General features: G+C 47.6%; 1 protein-coding gene across 6 annotated transcripts in view; it reads right to left on the bottom strand.

Moving 5' to 3' along the window:
• MATN4 (matrilin 4) overlaps positions 1-24485 on the bottom strand; it is a 170224-nt gene that overhangs the window by 32390 nt on the left and 113349 nt on the right. For all 6 annotated transcript variants that reach the window (XM_085619077.1, XM_085619078.1, XM_085619079.1 and 3 more), the window contains one exon: positions 16892-17014. In XM_085619077.1, the coding sequence (XP_085475203.1) occupies positions 16892-17014 (123 nt within the window). The remainder of the gene's footprint in view (positions 1-16891; positions 17015-24485) is intronic.

The following is a 24485-nucleotide window of genomic DNA, read 5'->3' as shown; positions in this document are numbered from 1 at the left end:
ATTACTTACCTTAAAATGCATTGTAATGTCATGTGTTGTAATGTATGCATTGTAATGGCATGTGTTGTGGTGACATACGTTGTAAAGGCATGCGTTGTAATGGCATGCGTTGCAACAGTTGCCTTGTAAAAGCAGTGCGATGTAATGACTGCGTTGTAATGGATGTTTACCGTTTTCCTCCTTCTATGTGTGCTGCAGAATGCAGCACGCATAGAAAGAGGAAGAAATAAGGAGAAAAAAAAAGTATTTCCCCTCGTTGCGCCTACTTACGTGTGGAAATTTAGCGTGCAAACTGAACATTATCTGCGCCATCTTGCCTCTCCCCAGCGCCACGCATAGCAAATGCACGGCCGCCATTTTAGGCACCCCACTCTCTCTCCCCGCTCACTCTCGATCGCCAGCGCTTTCCCCCGGCGCTGCGAGCATCCCCCGCGCGCCGGCCACCCCCGCTCTCTCATACAGGCCATAAACCCTCTCCTTCTGCGCGACCCTGCTACGGAACCACTTCCGACCGACAACCCATACATGGTCATGCCTCTCCTTTGATAACCCCCTTCCTCTGCGCCCCATTGTCTGAACTGGTCCCAGGCCATCACCTAGCCCTGCGGATGCAGTTTATTGCCCCTACTGTAAGGGAAACACCCCACATCAAAGGGATTACAGTAGAATCAAAGCCCCTACCCCCTGAGACCCGGCCGGTTGCACACACCCCCGGGAATTAGCGGAATTCCCTGCTGCGCGATAGCCATCTCCCACTGCGGGTAGGGTGGGAACCTCTACTGTAACCATGTGTGGGATCGGATCTGAGCCGGGGCTTCAGGGGATATTTCCCCGCACATCAAGGGAATCTCAAGAATGTACTATGTATAATAAAGCAATAAACCAGTGTATAAGAGACCAGGTCTCAGAGATGCAGTTAGAGCACCTCGTGACGATACCTTGCTGTCTGATCTGATGTGTTCTGCTCCGACGGAATAAAACCTTGTTTCCTGCCTTCCAGTCTCCGGCGCCTGCCTCTTTTATTGGTAAATTATCGAGTGGTATGAGAGGCGATTACCGCCGGGCAAATACTTGAAAGGATACCGACTGAAACTGCCGCTACCATTTAACAATTGGCGTCCCAAACGTGGGGCCCATCAGCGACACGTGGATCCAGTGGGAGAGGTCCCGACGACAGAGTGAACGACTGCAACGATCGGGAGAGCTCCTGCCCAATAGACCCTCGTCTGGCAGCCGATCATCCGAACTTCACTGGTTCCGAGCAGACCTCTCTCGAGTGATCTACGGTCCTGACTGGGAACCATCAGGAGTGCCGCGGCAAATACGGAGAGTAGAGGACGATCGGGCGCTGGAGGCGGAAGACGAGAAACTGTCCACGCGGTCCGGGTAAGGTCGTGATACACGACAAATTGAGAAATAATTGATTGATTGTTTGAAGCTTTGGAAATTCTAGTATTGCTCATTGATTGTTCTTTTTTGAGATATTCGCTGTCTACAAACGGGGAGGAGTAGAAATACTCTCTCTCTCTCCCTTTGCAGATAGTGAAGGGTAGGTAACGCAGACTTTTGTCCCCGTTGAAACCCGTCGTGCCTATCTTTATCTCCCCATTGATTGATTGTCCGAACATTGATTGTTTTGAAGAATAGTGCTTTTTGAGATATTCTCTGTTTGCAAACAACGTAGAATAGGAATATTCTGTCTAGTCTTTGCAAATAGTGAAGGGTAGGTAACGCAGACTTTTGTCCCCGTTGAAACCCGTCGTGCCTATCTTTATCTCCCCATTGATTGATTGATTGATTGTCCGAACACTAGTTGTTCGATATTGGTTCTTTGGAGGTATTCTCTGCTTGCAAATAACGAAGAATAGAGATATTCTGTCTAGTCTTTGCAAGCAGTGAAAAGATAGGTAGTGCTGACTTTTGTCCCCGTTGAAACCCGTCATGCCTATCTTCTCCCCACTGATTGGTAGTTGGTTCTGCCCGGACCGCTTATTAGAGGTGAACCATCCGGCTCCACTGGAGGGCACCCCTAATAAGGACATGTTCACTAAATATGGACTAGTCGCCGTAGCTTATACCAAGCTATGGCATAAATATACAAAGAAGGACCCCGAGAGTCAGTGGCCACTGATGGGATCCTTCGACGACCATAAGATAGAAGCGCTAGAAATAGCTCTGCGTAGCAATAAGACGACGCCTACTATGCTTGACAGTATCGGCATGTGGCGCAAAGAAGCAACGCAACGGAAAAAGAGGGAAGAAGTAAAAGCAGAAAAGGAATTACGAAAGGCAGCTCACCTTGCCGCTAGAAAGTTAGAAGAGGACATAAAGGAGAGAAGGGAAACTAAACTAAGACAGGAACCCGAAACCTCAGGCCAGTACGCTGTTAGGACCCCTTCTTTGCTCTACCCTGAGTTGTCCTCCAAGCAGCGAACGAATGACGAGTTACTGTTAGGTCCTCCGATCATTTACATGCCCCCTCCGTATGCACCCTCCCAATCAATAGTACAACACCCACAACCCCCGAACACGAGCGAAAGCAGTACAAGGGCCTCGGCCCTCACGGCCTCCGCGCCGGCTGAGCCTCTTGTGCCGAACCCAACGTCAACCACAACGCCAGTCGACCATGAGATAGGAAAGAAAGAGTCCACCAGGATGAATCGACTAACTAAGGATGAACGAGCAGGAATTGACAAGATAGTAGGGACGCTGGTGGAACGAAAAGAAAGTGAGGAGTATATAACAGACGTGTATAACTCGTATGCCGACAGCCGCAGACGACACTTCGTCGTACGGCTCTGTTATCACGCCCTGAATGCATATGAGGATAGGTACCACGATAAAGGTCCCGAAGGCTTAGCGGCCCTATATAGGAAGGTAGACATTGGGGAAGAAAGAGAGGGCGATGTAACGAACCTCTTCACTCGTACACTCGAGGTCTACCGACACCTTAAAGAACATGGACAGACCACCAAAACAGAAACCCTTATAGCAATTAATCCCCAGGGAGGAAGGGCCGATGCCATGATGCCCATTAAAGAAGCTGCCCCCTACTAGGTCCCCCCACGGGGTCAGGGAACACACGACGACATCAACAACCCAGATGCGAAGGGAAGGGTTGTATATAACTGGGTCTATCAGCCGTGGGACCGGCAAGATATTTTGACTTTTAGAAAGACTCTACCCGACTTAAGAAAGAACCCGACTGCCTTCTACACGGAATTGGGTACAGCCTTAGGCTCAACGATAATGACGTTAGCAGATATCGACTTGTTCTTTGGGCTATGTCTGCCGGCTGATGTGTGGAAACAAATCCGGAAAGTTGACCACGCTGAGCCGTTCGGATATACCTGGGTACAACTCGATACCATAGATAAACAGCGAGAGCCAGGACAGAAACCCCCGAAAGCCATCTTAGAGCTCCCAGACAAGATTGTACAAAGGCTGAAGACTCTAATCCCAGAAAGAAAGGTAGACTGGTCGATAGTGACGGCTTGCCGTCAGAAACCCCAGGAAGATGGGTCTGAATACTTCTCCCGATTCGAGACTGTGTTTTCCGATTACAGTGGCCAAGACATGACCACCGCAACCGGACACCACCTCTTTGTCCAGAATTATGTAAAGGGTCTGTCACAGGAAGTTTCCCAGAAGCTACAGACCAGCGAGAGTAGTTGGGCAGCCTCCAAACCCGCAGCGATTCTCCAGATGGCCCAATACTACGAAAATCAGAAAAACGAGAACGATAGGGCATCAGAGAAGAAGAAAAAGGAACTGAAGGAGAGAGTAATGATAGCACAGTTGCAAGGGGTGACCATAGGAAGGGAACCCCCGAAAGAGAATTACCAACCAACCGCCCCTAGAAAGCTACCCCCTAGAGACCATACACCTGCACCCTACAACGGACGGAGAGACTTGGATGGGAATCAATGCGCGTTCTGTAGAGGGTTCGGACACTGGAAATCCCAGTGCCCGGTCCTTCTGGAAATGAACAAGAATAGGGACCCCAGAGACACAACATATGACCCCAGAAACAGAGGACAGGGACGAGGGCACACGAACAACACCATCAACGACAGGCCAGGCAGACCAAACACCTTTGATCGCCCCCGACAAAACCAGTATCAGCAGTCCGACTACGAAAGCACCCATGACTTCGCATAGGACCGCCAGGGACAAGGGAGGGATCCAGTCGAACTCCGTGTTGACCAGCAAGGTCCTTACGTTACCGCTAAGGTCTTGGGCACAAAATCTCCATTCCTGGTAGATACTGGGGCGACACGTAGTGCGTTATCTAAATGACTGATTCCTAGGGCACCCTTGTCTGGCTCACACGTAACCTCAATAGGCTTTGACGGAACGCCCTCCACTAACCCCTTATCAACACCAATCTCCTTTGACTTAGAAGATAACACCACTGACACGACCTTTCTGCTCTCCTCCAACACCCCCGATGCTATTATGGGACTTGATTTGCTAAAGCATTTTCGAGCCACCATCAGATGCTCCCCAGACGGAGTTCGAGTCATCCTACACGATAACCCAGATCTGTCCAGACCCTGTCACACACGGCGTATGCTCTCTATAACCGATGCTGATATGTCCCTACTCGACACATTACCTTCACATCTATGGGCTAAAACCGACTCAGATGTAGGGCGCATGGTGATCGACCCGGTACACATAACCGTCCGACCGGACGCAGTGCTCCCGAAGCTTCCACAGTATCGGATATCACCCGAAGGCGAGAAGGCATTGGTGGAAATCATCGAGTCCCTGGTCGAGGCAGGAGTGGTGGAAGAAGTAGTCAGTAATGTTTGCAACAGCCCTATCCTACCCATTGTAAAGAAGCAAGGCGAGGGGGATGAGAAAGCCTACCGTTTCATTGTTGACTTGCGAGAGGTTAACAAAGTAGTCATACCCCAGTACCCCGTAGTCTCAGACATCACCACCATCCTCACCCTGATTCCATCCACTGCCACCATCTTTACTGTTATTGACCTCAAGAACGCATTCTTTTCCATCCCCATCCACCCAGACAGCCGCTACCTGTTCGGCTTCACTTTAAAAGCCCGTTCGTACAGATTCTGCAGGGCACCCCAAGGCTACACTGAGAGTCCCAGTATTTACAGCCAAGCCCTCAAAAGGCAACTGGATGCAGTCCAACTACCCGATGGAGTGGTGTTGATACAGTACGTTGATGACATTCTTTTGGCGGCCGACACCACTCCTCTCGCCGTCACAGCCACCATTCACCTCCTCCGCTTCCTTGCGGAGAACGGTCACAAGGTCTCCAGAAAGAAATTGCAATTCTGCCAGCCCCAGGTAACTTATCTAGGCCACCTACTATCCAAAGACGGGAGGAAACTTACCCCTGACCGAATTCAAACCATCCTAGAAACCCCTGTTCCCAAAACTCAGAAGCAAGTACGATCCCTAGTGGGCCTCACCTCCTTTTGTCGACAGTGGTTGCCAAACTTCAGTCTTACCATAAAGCCTCTGCTTTCCCTGCTGGCTAAGGATGTCCCCTTCCCCCTCCCCTGGACACCCGAATGCCAATCCTCCTTCAAAGAATTACGAGACGCCCTCTGCTCGGCCCCAGTCCTAGGAACCCCAGATTACACTAAACCTTTCTCCCTCTACACCCACGAAAGGGAGGGATGTGCGTTGTCTGTCCTAACCCAGTCCATAGGCCCTAAGCAACGCCCTTGTGCCTACTTCTCTGCCACTCTTGACCCCGTAGCCAGAGCTTTGCCCGCCTGCCTTCGAGCAGTAGCCGCCGCTGCTGTCTCTATCCGGCAAAGTGAGGGGATCGTGCTCTCGAACCCCCTCACAGTATTGGTACCCCATGCTGTTGATACCCTCCTGAACCAAACCAAGACTCAACACCTGACTAGCGCACGACTGACTGGGTATGAACTGACTCTGCTTGCACCCCATATCACATTGAAACGATGCACCACTCTGAATCCAGCTACTCTACTACCTCTCCCTGACGCTGACCCCAATGCATCCCCTATACATGATTGCGTGACCCTCACCGACGAACAAACCAAGAGTAGGGTTGACCTCCGGGATACTGCCTTCCCGGACCCTGACGGAGAACTGTGGGTGGATGGCTCATGCATCAAGCTCCCTGATGGCACCACCTCAGCCGCCTATGCAGTCACCACAGCTCGAACAGTTGTTGAGACAGCCCGCATCACACAGCGATCCGCACAGGCGGCTGAACTAATTGCCCTCACACGAGCCTGCATCCTGGCAGCAGGGACAACCGCAAACATTTACACAGACAGTCAGTATGCCTTTGGGGTAGTTCACCACTTCGGGCTCTTATGGAAAGAGAGGGGATTCTTGACTTCTCATGGCACACCCATCCTGCATGGAGATCTAGTCTCTGCCCTGACCGAAGCAGTCCTCCTCCCCACACGGATAGCTGTGATCAAATGCCAGGCACACAAGAAGGTGACAGACATTATAGGTCAGGGAAATGCACTAGCTGACATTACTGCCCGAACCACAGCCGAGAATAGGTCCACGACCCGCATGTACGTGACCAGGTCCCAAACTGAGAAATGGAAGGATGCTAGGGAAACGATTAGGGATATCCAACTAGCCAGCACACCACACGAATTAACTGAATGGGCCCGGGTGGGATTGAAGGACGATGACGGTTGTTGGCGAACTAAAGACTCGAACAAATGGTTGCTACCCGACTCATACTTGATCCCCATGCTGACCATGGCACACTCCCCCGCACACATAGGGTCTGCCCCCATGATCGAACTCATCTCCAAAGTCTGGCACAACGACAGAATACCAGACTCAGCCAAACGTCTGGTCCAACAATGCCTAATATGCCTCCAACACAACCCTGGGAAAGGAACTGCTGTACCCCGGGGAGGGTTTGGGGTCCCCAATCACCCCTTTGAAGTCCTACAAATGGACTATGTCCAGCTAGAAAGGTGCCAAGGTTTAAAGTATGTGCTTGTCGTTGTGTGTGCCTTCAGCAAATGGGTGGAAGCCTACCCGACCCATGACAACACCGCTATGACTACTGCAAAAGTACTGCTGAAGGAATTCTTCCCCCGATACGGCCTTTGTCGAATTTTGTGGAGCGACAATGGCCCCCACTTCGTAGCCGAAGTTATCCAACTCATCTTAAAAGGGTTGGGTGTAAAACAGAAGTTCCATGCGGTCTTCCATCCCCAATCTGCAGGCCTGGTTGAGCGACACAATGCCACATTGAAGCTTAAGATAGCAAAAATAGTCGCCACCACAGGACTAAGATGGCCAGACGCTCTCCCACTAGCATTGCTATCAATGCGTTCCACCCCCACCAAACACCACTTAACCCCCTACGAGGTCGTCTTTGGGCGGCCCATGAACCTTTGGACTGCACCAAAACCATCATCCATCCACGAGGTCCCGGACGTCCTCATGTCTGACTATTTGTATAACCTAACTAAGACGTTGTCTGTTATCCATCAGCAGGTGCTGCACGCCATTCCCGATGTTTCCAGGGGCCCGGGACACGACATCCAACCCGGTGACTTCGTCTTAGTGCGTAACTTCCAGCGCACCAAGAGTCTGGAGCCCCGGTGGACGGGCCCCCTGCAAGTCCTGATCACCACCCGAACAGCTCTTCGAGTGGAGGGGAAACGCAATTGGCTGCATGCACACCACTGCAAGAAGGTATCACCGACCCTGACAACCACGGACAACATCACCGCCCAAGAGGAACTTCTGGACAAAGACCGACCATCCCTGAGCCGCTGCCCGGATACAGAGACACTTGAGTTGATTGAATATCCCGATCCCACTGTGCCATCCAAAGAAGGGTATAACTTGCGACGAAAGGAGAGAACTTCGGCTAAGCAGACCACAGGCTAAGTGGAAATCTCAGAACGGTAGCCTAGTCACCTCAAAGGCCACCGGGAGAGAAACTAAAACAAAGTCTGTGGTTCTGCCCGCTACCGAGTCTCTTGAAGGTGATGGAAGCGCCCGACATGAAGATGATGGAAGCAACCGGACGTCCGAAGATCCACTTCAAAAACCCAAAGACTGACCGAATGCACAGCTTTAAGACAATAGCACTTTTCATTTCCCTTCTCTTTTGCCTTCTCCTCGTAGTCACCTTCTGGATCATGGAGGAGAGCACACCCGCTCATAAGACATTGCTGACTACCGTTCAACCTACCACCACGAAAGAACACCATCTGATCTCACTTTCACCCCAACTCCGAGAAAGGCGTAAGGAGTTCTGGAATAACTCTTTTGTGCAGTTACTCCACCAACACAATCTTGCCACCAACGCCACTAACTGCTGGATCTGTGGATTGCTGCCCCATGCCACTGGGCACTCAATCCCCTTCATCCCTCCACCTTTTTCCGTCCATGGTTCCTGCCTCGCCTGGCTGATCCTCCTGCAGGAGAGCTACAAGGACAATGCCACTTCCGGCAGAACCATGTCACACTTCTACCATGGGTTCTGGCTGAACAAAACTGGTAGAACCTCCGCCCTCTTCTGCCCTCTGAGATCGAACACTTCCTTTCACATGGACATCCCCGCCAAAGAACGAATTGAAATGCAAGTGTTCAACAATCCAGCCAGACCCACCTTCTCTTACCTCCGAAAACGGACAGCCGCCACCCTAACAGTGGCCCTGTCCGTCATCAACATCACTGGATCTGTATGCCTCGAAGGCCTGGGGGCACAGCTGGTGGGCCACAGCTCCTGCCTCATCACCCGAACATTGGACTCAGTTGACCCACCTTCCTTTGTTGCCTCCCCGAATATGTACTTCGTGTGTGGTACTAAGGCCTACACCTGGCTCCCGAAAGGTTGGGGAGGCACCTGCTACATCGCCTTTGTCCTTCCTCCGACGTATGTGGCTCCAGCAAACCATCACCGACAGAAACGTGCCAAAGACATTGTACAAACCGACTCCACCAGAGCACAGTTCATGGACGCAGTAAAGGGTCTTGTTCCGCTCTGGGGTCCGATGGCAAACAGCCGTGCCATCCGCCACTTAACCCAGGCAGTCGAAACAGCAATGAACATTACAGCTGGCGCCCTCGCCAACAACACCGCTGAGCTTCAGGCCGTCCGCCTGGTGGCTCTCCAGAACCGCCTTGTTCTAGATGTGGTTCTGGCTGACCGCGGAGGAGCATGCCGCATCATTGGGTCCAGCTGTTGTACCTACGTACCGGATAACTCACCCTCAGTCTACAAAGCAATTGAGCACCTCCACAGACTGTCCACAGAGGTCCATCAAGAACAAGAAGAATGGTCACTGGGGAGTTGGTTTTGGGACGCTATTAAAGGTTGGGGATGGAGGCTGTTTTCATTTATCCTCATACCAATCATGATACTATGTGGATGTTGCTTGGGGATTCAGTGTCTGCCACCTTTATGTTCGCTTTTTATGAACTGCATCTGCCCTAAGACTTTGGACTTTGAAACTGAGCGGATGAAAGCTCTGAATGAGGTGGAGGTACGGGGTATTATGGGGATAGATCCAAACTAGGCAAGCTGGCGAGACATGTTAAAAGGGAGGACTGTGGAAATTTAGCGTGCAAACTGAACATTATCTGCGCCATCTTGCCTCTCCCCAGCGCCACGCATAGCAAATGCACGGCCGCCATTTTAGGCACCCCACTCTCTCTCCCCGCTCACTCTCGATCGCCAGCGCTTTCCCCCGGCGCTGCGAGCATCCCCCGCGCGCCGGCCACCCCCGCTCTCTCATACAGGCCATAAACCCTCTCCTTCTGCGCGACCCTGCTACGGAACCACTTCCGACCGACAACCCATACATGGTCATGCCTCTCCTTTGATAACCCCCTTCCTCTGCGCCCCATTGTCTGAACTGGTCCCAGGCCATCACCTAGCCCTGCGGATGCAGTTTATTGCCCCTACTGTAAGGGAAACACCCCACATCAAAGGGATTACAGTAGAATCAAAGCCCCTACCCCCTGAGACCCGGCCGGTTGCACACACCCCCGGGAATTAGCGGAATTCCCTGCTGCGCGATAGCCATCTCCCACTGCGGGTAGGGTGGGAACCTCTACTGTAACCATGTGTGGGATCGGATCTGAGCCGGGGCTTCAGGGGATATTTCCCCGCACATCAAGGGAATCTCAAGAATGTACTATGTATAATAAAGCAATAAACCAGTGTATAAGAGACCAGGTCTCAGAGATGCAGTTAGAGCACCTCGTGACGATACCTTGCTGTCTGATCTGATGTGTTCTGCTCCGACGGAATAAAACCTTGTTTCCTGCCTTCCAGTCTCCGGCGCCTGCCTCTTTTATTGGTAAATTATCGAGTGGTATGAGAGGCGATTACCGCCGGGCAAATACTTGAAAGGATACCGACTGAAACTGCCGCTACCATTTAACATACGTAGGATTCTGATGCATTTCCAGCTTTACAAAACGTTATAAATCTGGGAATGCGGCAGAATCCATGGTTGTTGTGTCAGAACACCCGCAGCAACACCCATGGCACGCCCATTTCTCGCAAAGTGATGCGTGAAAAGGGGCCATATTTGCAAGGCCATGAAAAGCCATGCAGGGTGGCTATGTGAGGCCTTGTAAATGGGCAGCACACTGCGCTACTGGTGCGCCAAACGTGACGCACCAGCGGCGCAAGGGGCTTGTATATATGTCCCTCTGTTTCTTCTGCATTTTCAAAGTAAGTGTTTGACTTTTGAATCGTAAAATTGGGAGTGTATTGCAGCTAACTCGCTTTGTTTGTATTATGGAAGTAGCAAAAATATTGCAAAACTTGTCCACTCAATTTATTAACAAAGTGATTTAAGGTTTAATTTCTAGAAGCTATATCTTAGTTGTAAAATGATTCCCAACCAATAGGAAAGGAATATTCTTTTACGATTTGTTTCACCATCAGCTTTACCCAATTGTTGCTCTTGTATGAAACATGTTGTGCAATATGTAATGTCTTGCAAGACGAATCGTTACAAACTCGCTTTTGATATATGTGTATGACCTGCAGGTCAAAAGGTCAAATACCAACAATGCCAATTCAGCATTTCAGCATTTCCAGGTCGGTATTCTTGGTTATAGTAACACCTGCTATTTACAGCATTAAAAACCTCTCCCACAGTCCTCTACGGTAGGCAATTTTGCTTAAATATGAATTATTGGTTATCTTGGGTCATCATTTTCATTTTCTTCTCAATAAACGCCCATCCCGAAAAGAACCTGCACCCCCCCGGCATTCCTGCCAAGTGTGCAAACAAGATGAAGAGGGCAGGCTTCTTAGGCTTCAAAATCGACTCGGTATATCAGAATTATGCTGGAAATGTATTAAAACGTAACATTGAAACATAAACGAGTTCATCTACAGTGTGAATATGTTTTATGATCTGTTTACGAGTCTGTAGGGCCGCCATTCTACAAGTTCCTCTTTAAAATCTGAGACCCTGTGGAAAACCTGTGCAGGAAGCCTCGGTGCCCTGCCAGGCCAGACGAAAGCTGCTCTGGGAGGCCTAACAAAACACCTGTGTGCCCAGCTGTTTTTATAAGGCTAAATGAGGGCTGGTGACGGCAGACATCCCTCTCCATGACTTCAGTGGGACAGAAAAGCAGGGGCTTATATTTCAAGATGGAATTCTGGGAGACATGGAATTTTCAGCCTCTTCTTGTGCCACATGTTTCGCTTTCTCTTTTTACACAGAACTGAGCAGAGTCATATGTATCCGAGGTGCAGCAGCTTCAGTAACAGGCGTGCCAGGGGTCCGTTGCACCCCAATTATGCCAGCTCAGTCATTTCCTAGGTGGCTTTTATATGTCCTTGCTTTAGGCCCCAACGGGCCCTTGTTAGATCACTGAGGCTGAGAGTTCAAAATGTACCCTGTGCTCTATCTCACTATTGGCACCCTGGATGGAACAATCAGAGGTGGCCAGCCAATCTGAATGTTCCCTTTGCTGGCTGGAACCACCCATACAGGTCTGTGAAGGGAAAATTCTGTGACTGCCAGCGCACTGTTCCACCAGTGTGCTTGAGTGCCCACGTTTTGCATCCTTCCTCTGTCTGCCATTTCCTGCCAGCCTAAAGGCGGGCTCTTATGAATATAGGGAGTGTAACCGAAGAAGGAGCTGTCTCTCGCTTGAAGGATATGTAAAAAACGGAAGAAGGAAATGTCTCTTACCTGAGAGATAGGTAAAAACGGAAGAAGGAGCTGTCTCTCACCTGAAGGATAGGTAAAAACGGAAGGAGGAACTGTCTTTTAGGTAAAGGATAGGTAAAAACTGAAGAAGGAACTGTCTCTCACCTGAAGGATTGGCAAAAAACGGAAGAAGGAGCTGTCTCTCACCCGAAAGATAGGTAAAAACGGGAGAAGGAACAGTCTCTCACCTGAAGGATAGGCAAAAACGGGAGAAGGAGCTGTCTCTCACCCGAAGGATTGGTAAAAACGGGAGAAGGCACAGTCTCTCACCTGAAGGATAGGCAAAAACGGTAGAAGGAGCTGTCTCTCACCCGAAACATAGGTAACAAGCATTGGCATAGCCAATAGGTCTCGCCTTTGGGACTTTATAAGTGTTTAGCCAGAGCTATTGATTTAGCCAGTGTCTTTAGGCTATGTTGTAAGGCAGTGTGGCTTGCGTGCAGCATGTTGAAGAGTTATAATAAAAAAAAAAATATAGCATTTTTGTTATCTTGTATATAACCAAGAAGACATTATGTACAACTGAACTAATCTATTAAACAAGCATTGGAAATGGAATAGGTTTCCCATTTACTTGAGTAACAGGCATTGGTGTTGTAAATGACAATGTTTTATTACCTATGTGTTATGGAGTGTATGTAAGTTGTGTGTAGTGGAATTATGTGGTTTGGATTGGAATTGTTAGTTGTGCAATTGAGTGATGAGGAGTGTATTTGTGCAGTGGCATTGTGTGCAGTTGAAATAAGTGGATAGTAATTATGTAGCACTGAGTGTACTGGAATTATGTGGCGTGGGATTGTGTGTTATGTAGTGTAATTTTATGTAATGGTATTTGTGCAGTGGTATGTAGTGGAGTTTATGTGTACTGTTGAATTTTGTGGTGTGGTTTGGATGCATGTGGAATGTTGTGTAATTGGGTTGTTTAGTTGACTTATGTGGTTTGGTTTCAAAGTATGTGGTGTGGATTCGAAAGGTGTGTAGTTGAATTTTGTGGTTTGGAACTGTGGGGATAATCAACACCAACTTGTCAAAAGCAGCACCCCACAGAAGCAACCAACTTTTGGCAAAGTGCAAGACCTAGTAACAAATCTCACTCGCCCTGCTTCCCCGACCTATTATTTAAATCAACAAAAAGGGGACTCGTGAGCCAAACCGCTTGGCAAGTACTGCACCTCGCTATTTAATCATTTTACTACATCTTCATACAGATTTGAAGGCATGGTACTATAATTGTCAAGACAATCCATGTCACACACCACATCTTGAATGAGCTAGTGCTCAACCGTCCAACATTTAGCATGTTATGGCTTTTATACTGTATACAACAATATTAAAAGCAATGGTACAAGTCCCAGAATGTAACGTATTGTTAAAAGGCCAGCGCTGTCTGAACGTGTTGCATATAGCATGGACTGTTTTCAGTTTAAAAATGGATGTCTTTGTTTGGCAAAGAAGCAATGTGTTGGCATGTACATGTAATATCTTGCCTGCCAGGGACCTATGGGTATGTGAGAAGCAGCTCCAATGCATGCCATGACTTGAGCACAGTTCAGAGATGCATGATAGCTGATGATTCAGGAGGTGAAGGGGACTCATTAAGGAGGTAGGTAAACTCACTCATCAACTGTAGCATCCACATGACTGCATAATGCTCGGTACAACACAGAATCATCAGTTATCTGCTGGCTTCAGCCTCGACTCATGGTACCAGTGGCATGCACAGCACACTTGGGAGCAGCTAAGCAGCCATCCGACTGAACACATAAATTGTCAGTCACATGCTTGCGGTGTTTCGAGGCGGGACATTCACCGGAAGTTAATTGCGAGAGGTTAGGGAACACAAACTAAAATCAAGTACAATTCACCAATTTTAGTAGCAGGCCACTACAGGAGGCATGACCAGAAGGGGGCTACGATGCTACAATCTGTACGCTTGTGTTAATTTTTCACCCAAAAATGTTCCTTTGATTGCGCATAGATAAATGCTCTGGCTGCTCCTACCATGTCCACGAGTGAACTTGCCCCTATGTACCAACGATGTAATAAAAGTACACAAATAAACAGCACAGCCAGAGGCTGCTAGAAGAAACTCAGATGGGTTGGGGGAGTGGTTGTGTGGAGACCCTGAAGCAGTTCCATGTGGATGAGCATGAGATTGCTCTTTCGGCTTTGGATGTTTAATGCACTTTGGGTCGATAGAGAGCAGCGATCGATGTGCATTAAAAAAGTGTGGGAACTGTGATCCCGAGTATGATGGGGGTGGGATCAGAGATTGTGGAAAGGTGAGGCGCATGTCGTTCAGGTAGCAGACTTCCTGGAGGCGGCACTCGTCGAGATACCGACACTTCTCCTTTTGGTGAAAGCTTTTGAATTACTTTTATTTAAAGAGGTGGATACATTTGATACCAAACATTTTACCAAAAATTCAAGAGGAAAAAAAAAAATAGAATGCAGAATGTTATTACAAAAATTACGCTGACTCCTCTTCAGTTGTCTTGTTGTAAACTTTTAGCTAGCTCCAACATAGGTTATATTTGATGACTCAGGCTATTGTTAATAACATTTATGCCGGTGGATGGTGAGTTTGGGTACACAAGCTGTCCTATTAATCAAGACATGACTAAGATCTGATGTAGCTCCCAAAAGCCACTGAAGAGCAGCATTCCTATCCGTGCTTCTCTGTGCGCATCCCCATGAACTTGAACCATTTGTAAAGAGAAAATGCTCGTAAAAATGTCAACAATTTTTGTTTAAGGCTGTTCCACAGCAATCTTTACATTAATTGCTCATTAAAGATGTGAAACGGACATAAAGACTCTAAACATGCTCACAGCAACTGGAGACTTGCTGGCTGCGGCTCGTACCTCTCCATGTTTTGGTACTTTCGAGCTGATGACCTAAGGCTGACTAGAGTGAATCAGGGCATTAAAGAATCACACTAAAAGACTAAAAACTGTACTATTCCAACACCACTTATGGCTGAACTGAAACGGTGAAAGCGAATGAGGAGTATCCAATTGGAAGCAGGCAGAAGGAAGGATTGGGAAAGCAGGGCTTGGGTGGACGCCAATGTCACAACTAGGCTGCGGAGCCCAGACCGGGAGGAGGGGCCAGAGTGTGCTGTTTTCAAGACTCGGGATATTGAGTGGAACACTCGCCTCTAATACAACAATTTGTATCCATTCTATTGATTGTAAATAGAGTGGAGGGTTGTTTACCTGAAGCAGCAAGCTGGAGGACCGGGGGAGGCGGGGCTTCGGCGAGACGCAAATTCCTTGACTAGGCTGCGGAGCCCAGACCGGGAGGAGGGGCCAGCACACTGTGCTTAACGAGAAGAAAGAAAATGTGAGCCAAAACTATCCCAAATATCTAAATGGCAGCTTCCTGTTTGCTGTGTGGAAACTGCTGCTACATCGATAAACGAGGCTCGGCGCAGCTCAACATCGTGTGATTCTGGGCATAGCAAAAACACCCTAGTGATGCGCGCGCGCACGCGCAGCAGCAGGATAAGGTGAAAGTGATCATGCTGGAAGGAAGGCAGATGGCGGCTGCGCGTGTGCATGGTCGCGTGAACGCAATCTTGAGGCCAGCGAAAGCCTCTGGAAGCACTTTGAAAACCCCAATACTAAATGTCTCACAATGCAGCGCATGCGCTGGCTCTGGCGGGACCTAAAAACGGTAGACGGAACAGTCTGTCACCTGAAGAATAGGTAAAAATGGGAGACGGAACAGTCTCTCACCTGAAGGATAGGCAAAAACGGGCGAAGGAGCTGTCACTCACCTGAAGGATAGGTAAAAACAGAAGAAGGCGCTGTCTCTCACCTGAAGAATAGGTAAAAACAGAAGAAGGAGATGTCTCTCACCCGAAGGATAGGTAAAAACTGAAGAAGGAGCTGTCTCTCGCCCAAAGGATAGGTAAAAACGGGAGAAGTAGCTGTCTCTCGCCTGAAGGATAGACAAAAACGGGAGAAGGAGCTGTCTCTCACTTGAAGGATAGGCAAAAACGGAAGAAGGAGCAGTCTCCCACCTGAAGATAGGCAAAAACGGAAGAACGAGCTGTCCCCCACCTGAAGGATAGGTAAAAACGGAAAAAGGGGCTGTCTCTCACCTGAAGGATATGTAAAAAACGATCAAATTCTCCCCTGGTTGTTTTCCTGCTTCTTCTGCCGTTTGAAACAATCATACCCAGGCCCCTCTCCTAGCAGTAACGCTTCAATATAACCATCTTTCCTCTTCCTGGTAGGATTTAGGTAATCTCTGCCTCCTGACTTTTGTGTCAACCTGCATTCTAACAGTGTACACATTGCATCCCATGTTGTGAAATGGATTGAAGCATTTTTTTCAACTGTGCTTACGAAACAATTAAACTTGAAAGCCCGTATATAGTTTTTTCGCAGGTCTTCGATCTACCACCGGAATCAAAGTTCATTTTTTTGGCCGCAGCATTTTAAGTGACCTGTGGTACGTGTTCGTGCCTGGTGTGATACACACACAGACACATAGTCACGTCCATTCATCCATACGCACAGAAACACACATTCATTCATTCAGCCCGCTATTTATTTATTAGCCACATGCGATTGCCCAGTCGTAACGCTCTGGTACACTTCTGCTAAGCAAACGCGAGTGGGGGTTTGTTGTCATCATAGCTGTCAGTTTCGCCAGTGGTAATTGTATGCAATCTGCTCCCAGATGTTTACCTTGACATGTCTTCCCGTCAGCTTGCAGAGTGTATCCTTCATTACAGCGACAGAAATATCCATTCAGAACACTAACGCATTCATGCTGGCAGCTGTGGTTTCCAAATGAGCAGTAGTCGATCACTAAAAGGGGATATTCAAATAAACATTTTGCATCATTTCAGGTAAAAAAAACTATTTGTAGTTTAATTTGCGATAATTTGAATCCAATTCTCTTTCATGACACTTAAGATATTTAACAGAGCAATACATGTTACATTGTGTTAGCTCAGGGACACAGAAGGTGCAACATCATGAGGATGGATTTCACATAATTCTGTCTTGTCTGACAGAAGAGCGGAGATGATCCTGGCAGACACTTCCTCAAACCACCTACTCAGCAGCTATACTGAGAACAGCCAAACAATGAGAGGGTAAGATAGTGTAAATTTACCACATATCAACTCAGAAAGACTAACAATTCTGCGGAATAGTCCTGAATGCACCTTGCTGTCCTGCATTCAGAATAGTTCATTGAGAGCCCATTCAGTCCCACTGGGAGGCATTAAATATTTCTTGCCACATAGATCACTATAATGTGTTCTTGGTGATAGGCTGAACAGGCAGGCTGGTCAATTTATGAGCATTATAAATGTTATGTTATGTTACTGGAACTTAATGTGGCGCAAGCGACTCACTCCCAAAGTGATATCTCAGTGCTCTACTGAATGAAGACAAGACAACTCATCAAAATAGCCTGGTCTTCAGAAGTTTTTCAACCTACCAAAATCTGAGCAGGAACGAATACGGAGCTGGAGCTTGTTCCAGTGGTGGAGGAGAAGGTAGGAAAAAGACCGGCTGCCATATGTCGAAGTATGAATACTGAGGGGACGTAACAACAATTTGTCCTTCGATCTAAGATTTTTGCAAGGGCAGTACTGAACAAGCTTCATCCGCAGGTAAGCCGGGACCTTGCCAACCAAGAATTTGTGGATGATACAGAGAAGCTTGAACAAGGACAGTTTCCTCACAGGTAACCAGTAAAGAGCTTTTAGCGTGTGGGCTGATGGGGAGCCGGGGGTGGGGGGCGCTTACAGATCGGGCTGGCAGGTGTGTTTGGGACTACTTGCAGTTTGGAAAGCAGAGATTTATTAGCCACTATCAGCAAGGCATTCCCATTGTAAAGGCGACTCATAATGAGAGCCTGAATAAGAGTTCTCATCGACCATAACACTTAGAATTTTAATTGCCCTGCTAGGGTTAGGGGCTGAGCCCAGCTTGGAAGGCCACCAATAGTCAGAGCAGTAGGCCTGTGCCTTGACAAATAGCAGAATCTCGGTCTTGTCTCCATTAAGTTGTTAGCAATTGAAAGTCATCCAAGTAACAAACTTCCTCACGCAGTCAATAAATCTGATGTTAGCGTTATCCAAATTTAGTCCAAATTAGATGATTAATTGGGTATTGTCTGCATATGATATTATGTCAAAGTCACAGGATTTAAAAATTTGGGGAAGGGGCACCACATAAATGTTAAAAAGAGTAGGGCTTAGGGAAGAGACTTGGGGGACCCCCTTGTCCAAGAATCCTACTGAGATTTAGAAGAATCAAGCGAGACAATGTGGGGCCTATTTTCAAAAAAAGATTTAAGCCAGTCAAGTGCCTTACCGTGGATACCAATCTCATAATGTCTGCGACCAGAATGGAGTGTGAGACAGTATCGAATGCGGCTGACAAGTCGAGTAGAAATAGCATGGCTGAAGTGCTGGCATCTAATAAAAGTCTGATTGAATCAACTACAGCCACCAATGTGGTTTCCTTGCTGTGAAAGGCTCTAATGTCAGATTGAGTGACGTGCTTTAAGTGATGGTCCTCCAGGTAGGAGGAGAGTTGTTTATTCATGAATCCCTCCAAAACGTTGCCTAGGATGGGAAGGAGTGAAATGGGCCGATAATTGAAAAGCTTGTGAGCGTCAGCCTTGGTTTACTTATAGATAGGGATAACCTGTGCGGATTTCCACTCCAGAGGCTGTTTCGCTAACTCCAATAATAAATTAAACAGAAACATGATGGAAGGTGTAAATAAAGTTGACAAAGTGGCCAGTATGTGAGAGGGACAGGAGTCAGAGAGAGTGAGCCAGATTTAAGTTTATCCAGCATATCCAGCACTTGCTCTTGAGAGATGGGCACAAACCTCTTTAGCAATGTGAGGGAATTGTGGGGAGGAGGGGTGTTTATAGTTAGGTGAGACAGCAAGTTCCGGTGATGTAATGGGAAAGTTCTGATATATTTTTTAGAGTATCCCCTCGAAGTGGTCAGCAAGTGAGTCACACAATGCTTTTGAAGTGGGAATAGCAGATGTGCAGGCACGAAGCTTGGAGAATTCACTAAAACTAAAATAATTATTTGGCAGAATTGGGAGCCTGGTCAATCCTATTTATCATATGTAGCCTATGCACTTCTCTGATTGTCCTATGTTAGAGCCCTAGTGCTAGTTTGTATGCCTTTTATTCTGAAGAGGATTTAGTGATATGCCATCTCCTTTCTGGTCTTCTACAGGTTGCTTTCTCAATTCTCAATTCCTTTAAATACAGGGCAAACTGTTGCCTAGTGGAATTGGAAGAGCCCTGTTTAAGGGTGGGTCAACTACGCTTACAGGACCCAATCGAGCTTGGAAATGGAAAGATAATAGAATAGTGATCAGTCCATACTAAACGCAGTGGAAAATCAATGTGTAAGTGCTGAAAGCTGGTGAACACTAAAAAGTGTGGCTGGCTATATGTGTGGGTGCCAAAACTCTTCTGGTGTAAAGCTAACATTCCAAGGTCGATAAACAGTTGAGTTACGTCAGTGTCGGAGGCATCTTTCGTGTGACAATTAAAATAGCCCACCAAAAGGAAATTTTCCCTGGCAAGTGCATGCAGCGCCGGATGTTCTATCAGCCTTAGGAGCGGAGCGGCAGCAGTGGCAGTGGCAGCGGAGCAGAGTCAAGCGGCTTTCCATTGACGTCCCATTATTGCAGCGTTGCGGTGCCTTGGAACAGCCGCTACCGTCACCACTACCTCCCACAGACTGACATCTTGACCGGACCAACATTCCAGCAAGGGAGAGAAAGGCGGCGATTATGGCGGCGGTAACGGACTGACGGATTGTGAGTGCAAGGCACTGCAGGCAGGCAACGGTGCTCCGGAGTTTCCCGAGCATCCAAGTTATTGAGGCAAGCGCGGCTGCCGGAACCTCTGGTGGTGGCCGCAGCAAGTGTGTGCCCTCGGTCGAGCGCGGGGGGGCCCGAACAAACTCGGGGAAAGCCTGTGTCTCCACCTTGTGTGCCCCGCTTGTCCTCTAGCCATCGGTCCCCCTGAGCTCACTTCCAGACACTCCCAGTCATCCCCAGATAGAGCGTTTGCAGTGTGGGAGCAGGAGCGGGGGCTGGGCCAGGATCAGGTCCCTGAACCAGAGCAGAGCAAAACAAGGCAGCAAATAGGTGGTAGCAGGTGGAAACAGGCTGAATTGGGGCAACTGGGGGGCAAATTAGCTTCCTCATTTGCCTCATATGCCTACTAGCACGCCGTCACGTCATCACGCCTACTATCACTACACGGCGCAAAGAAGGAGTTGAACAAGGCGCCTAAAGGGAGCGAACATTATAGAGAGTTGCGGAGTACCCCAGAGGGATTAAAAAAAAAAAAACATCCAGACAGGAAAATCAGCCAAACAGCATCATCATCAAAAAAACTCAAACAAAGCATTTAAGCAATACTAAGCATCAATATATACCAAGCAAGTAATAATCAAACAAAGCAAACAATCAGTCAAACCAGCCAAACAGCATCATCATCCCAATCAACTAAAAATCAAACAAAGCAAATAATCAATACCAAGCATCAATATACACCAAGCAAGCAGTACTAAGCAATCGACCGCTCAAGCAGGCTAGCAAGCAAGCAGAGAATCCCGATTTAATCGCTAGAGTTTCAACTACAACAAATTCCCTTAAGACCGCCATGAGGTCAGGTAAAGTCAGGAAAGTGACAAACAACGTCCCGGTAAGAAGGCGAGGTAACAGCAAGCTTAAGTCCCCAAACGGAACAAATAACTTGCTGTTGGCGCAGGAGCCATCTCTATCTTCACTAGAACATCTGTTTTGTGAAGAGGCAGACTTGGAAACCCTGAGCAGACCAGCAACAAAGGGCCATCAACCAAAAATTTACACAATCATTTCATTTTTGAAAGATCCTGGCTCGCTCCTAAGCACCTCAATTAGCAGTCTCAAGGGACTCCCTGCCCCCATGGAACCCGAGGGGAGCAGTCAAAACACTGCCCCGGGAGGCGAAAAAAGTGAAAAAACAGAATAAAACGGAGAAAGTAAAAGCACAAAAAATTCAACACAAGATGTTACAACACATGAGAGAGGCATAAGCGCGGGAGGGGGGGCAAAATCAAGGACGTGGGGGGGAGGGCGATGTTGACGGTGAATTGAGAACATATACACACAAGGAAAGCCCCATCCAAGCCAAAATGACTGGTACTGGCAACAGCAGGGAAAACTGCAAAGTCAATAACAGCACCACTAATGAAAGGAGTTACCCGCTTGAGCCGAAGATAGCAATCTTGCCAACTTTGCAGCCATCAACTACAGCAATAGGGGCCGAGCAAAACAATCAAGAGCCCACAAATAATGGAAAATCAGACCCATCCAGCAATCTTGAGTCACAAATCCTAATACAGCCACCAACAAAGGATCCTAACGCTCCAGAACAATTAAGAGCAATTCCAGGACCCAATTTCAGCAAGCCGGTGATAGTTATCGCCACAGTCCAGGCCCCAGCCCAGGCCCGAGCCCAGCCCAGGCGACTCAATTAGATCATGTCCACGACTTAGCGGGAGATGGGAGCGAGTTAGGAAAAACGCCGAAAAGAGAATATACAGAAGAAACAGATAAGACAGAAGTGATAGAGCTTGAGCATGATCAAATGGAAACTTCCAAACCTGAAAATACTGAGCTTACAACAGAGGATTTGGGATAGGCTAGTAGCATCATACTCCCCAGTTATCCCCCCAAGAGGAAGACATCAAACAAGAACCCGAAATGACCCCAAACATAGAAGAGCTTTCAAAAGGCCCAGAGATACTATGGTCATCCTTGTTAAACACGTTACAGTTATCAATAAAGGCCATGCAGTACCATTTGGACAAAATGGATATGCAATTATCCCTCCTAAACTTCCTAGCCATACATGTAGCCAATATCGATAACAAGCTGGCAGACATGAATGGCATGATCAAGAGGGTTCAAGCAGAAACAAAAATAACACAGCCGAGTTGCGCCTGCTATACAATCGTGGATAAACTCACAACAATCCCACAATTACTGGGGGGCATCCTGTCGGACTTAAAAAAGACAACTGACAACGCTAAAAAATAAGCCAACTCAGGTATTGCGAATGCACCAACAAAGCCACATTTTAGCCTGCAAAGAGAACAGCCTGGGAGCTTAAATCGGACGAATAGTGCATATGATCCCAGCAGTGTCAGGAGCGGGGGAGACCCAATCAGTCCAAATAGCTTGAAGAAAATTAAAAACGAAACCTATGCCGCTGTTGCAGGGAAAGCCTCAAACATGCTGCAGAAATACAAAGAAGGGATCACTTTGAGCAATCGACCACACAGCCCAGCTATAAGCAGGGGCAACAGGGGAAGGTTCCAGAAATCACCATTCACCAAAGTCCTCATGGCCAAAGCATGGGGAAAGGAAGCCCGGAAAAACTCAGGGAACAGAACAAAAGAGGATGAAAACAAAAAAGGAAAGGGAAAAATAAGACCAGTAACATAAAAGCATTCTTTAAAGCAGTAACTTCGACTACAGAAGAAAAAGATGAAGTAGAAATAGATAGCCCAACAGCGACCACAACAACACCACCGGCCAAGGAAACCGTACAAACCGCACAAAGTCTGAACTCCAATTGCACAGGTGAAGGCACGAATAGTAAGAACAGAAACTATTCACCGAAAAATTAAGCACAATAATGGAACAAAGACGGCAGATAGTACGGATCCCTTAAAAACAAAAAGGCTGGGAACGTCGCTAGCTGGAATCAAGGGAGCCCTCCTGACAAAGGGACCTTTGTCAATAGAAGATACGGAGGATCGAGATGTGCGGGTAGAAGAGCCATCACTCGGAAAGAGATCCGACGGGTCACAGGTCAATCCAGCCATAGAAGAACCCAAATAACGGGACCATAGGCAGGAGGGAGCCGAAAGTGGTATAATTTTACTCATTCCGGAGTACAAGTCAAGAGGCAGAGGGGACATCCTCAACCGAGGTAAGATTTTACGCTTATTATCCACTATCAGTAACCTGAGGGACATTAGCACAAACGACCTAGAATCTGTGGAGTTTGCACACTATAACTACCTGTCAGATCATGAGGTCACCAAAACAACATGGGCCACGCAGGAAACAGCGGAAAGAATTATGGAGATGGAACAGTGCTTTCAAGCATGGGGGATATGCCTAAAAAGACCGGGAAAAATAGGGTATCCAGAACCACTAAGTCAGGCACACAAAGAGAGATGATTGTAGCTTCCAAAACAAACAAAAAATAGCTAAAACGGAAAGTGTCCTGAAGGGAGTCCGAAGTTCTTCAATCTCACAGACGGACACCAACTCATTGAGCCCAAGGCAAGCTCAAGGATCTCTTGGTCAAAATGACTGGAATTGGATAGCAAGGACCATTAATTCAAGGGCCTCGAACGCATGACAAAACACGCTACGAAATATCACAACAAAACATCAACTAAGAATATGTGTTTGGAACATAAACGGTTTAGGGAACAAAACTGACGACACTCAGCTTCTACTTTACCTCCAAAAATTTGACATAATTGCCCTTCAAGAGACCTGGTCAGACAAACTGTATCAAATACATGGCTTTAAAGCATACCATCTACCAGCTATAAGAAATGCTAAATATGGCCACTTAAAAGGAGGCCAAACAATATACACTTCAATCAAGAGCATCAATGAAATAAATAACAAAGACACTAAACAGTTAGGCAACAACAGTATAAAAACAATAGAGCTGGACTTAGGGGAAAAAGACCAAAACCAAAAGCTAATCTTGCTAAATGTATACTTACATCCTCGAGAGAAAAAAGCTGGGATAGGAGAAGTGACAAAAATACTGTCAGAGGAAACAACATCTAACCGCATAGTAACTGGGGACTTCAACATGTACCTTGGAGGGCCCCAGACAAGGGACTCACTGCTAGAAGAGCAGTTTCTGGCATGGGGCATACCACAACAGGAGGCAAGCAAATGGGGCAAACATAAGAGGCTGTCAAGGGATAGCCTAAAGGATTTAGAACATCTTAATTTGGTAGCTTTAAACGGCCGCTTCACAAACGATAGCCACCCGGCAGCTACTTTTCATATTCTGAATGCAAGTACAACCATAGACTTTACATTTTCATCTCTACAACTTTTCGGCAAAGTCTTGGATTTTCGAATAGGATCAATGTCAGCCAGCGACCATTTACTGCAAGAGATTACCCTTAACACTTACGGAGTAGCGGTAACTTTGCCAGCAGTAAACCTGGGAGCTTCACTTTCGGTCATA

Source organism: Triturus cristatus, chromosome 7 (assembly GCF_964204655.1).
Source record: "Triturus cristatus chromosome 7, aTriCri1.1, whole genome shotgun sequence".
NCBI classification, from domain to species: domain Eukaryota; kingdom Metazoa; phylum Chordata; class Amphibia; order Caudata; family Salamandridae; genus Triturus; species Triturus cristatus.
Note: the sequence above shows the minus strand (reverse complement) of the source record. Positions and strands in the feature narration are given on the sequence as shown.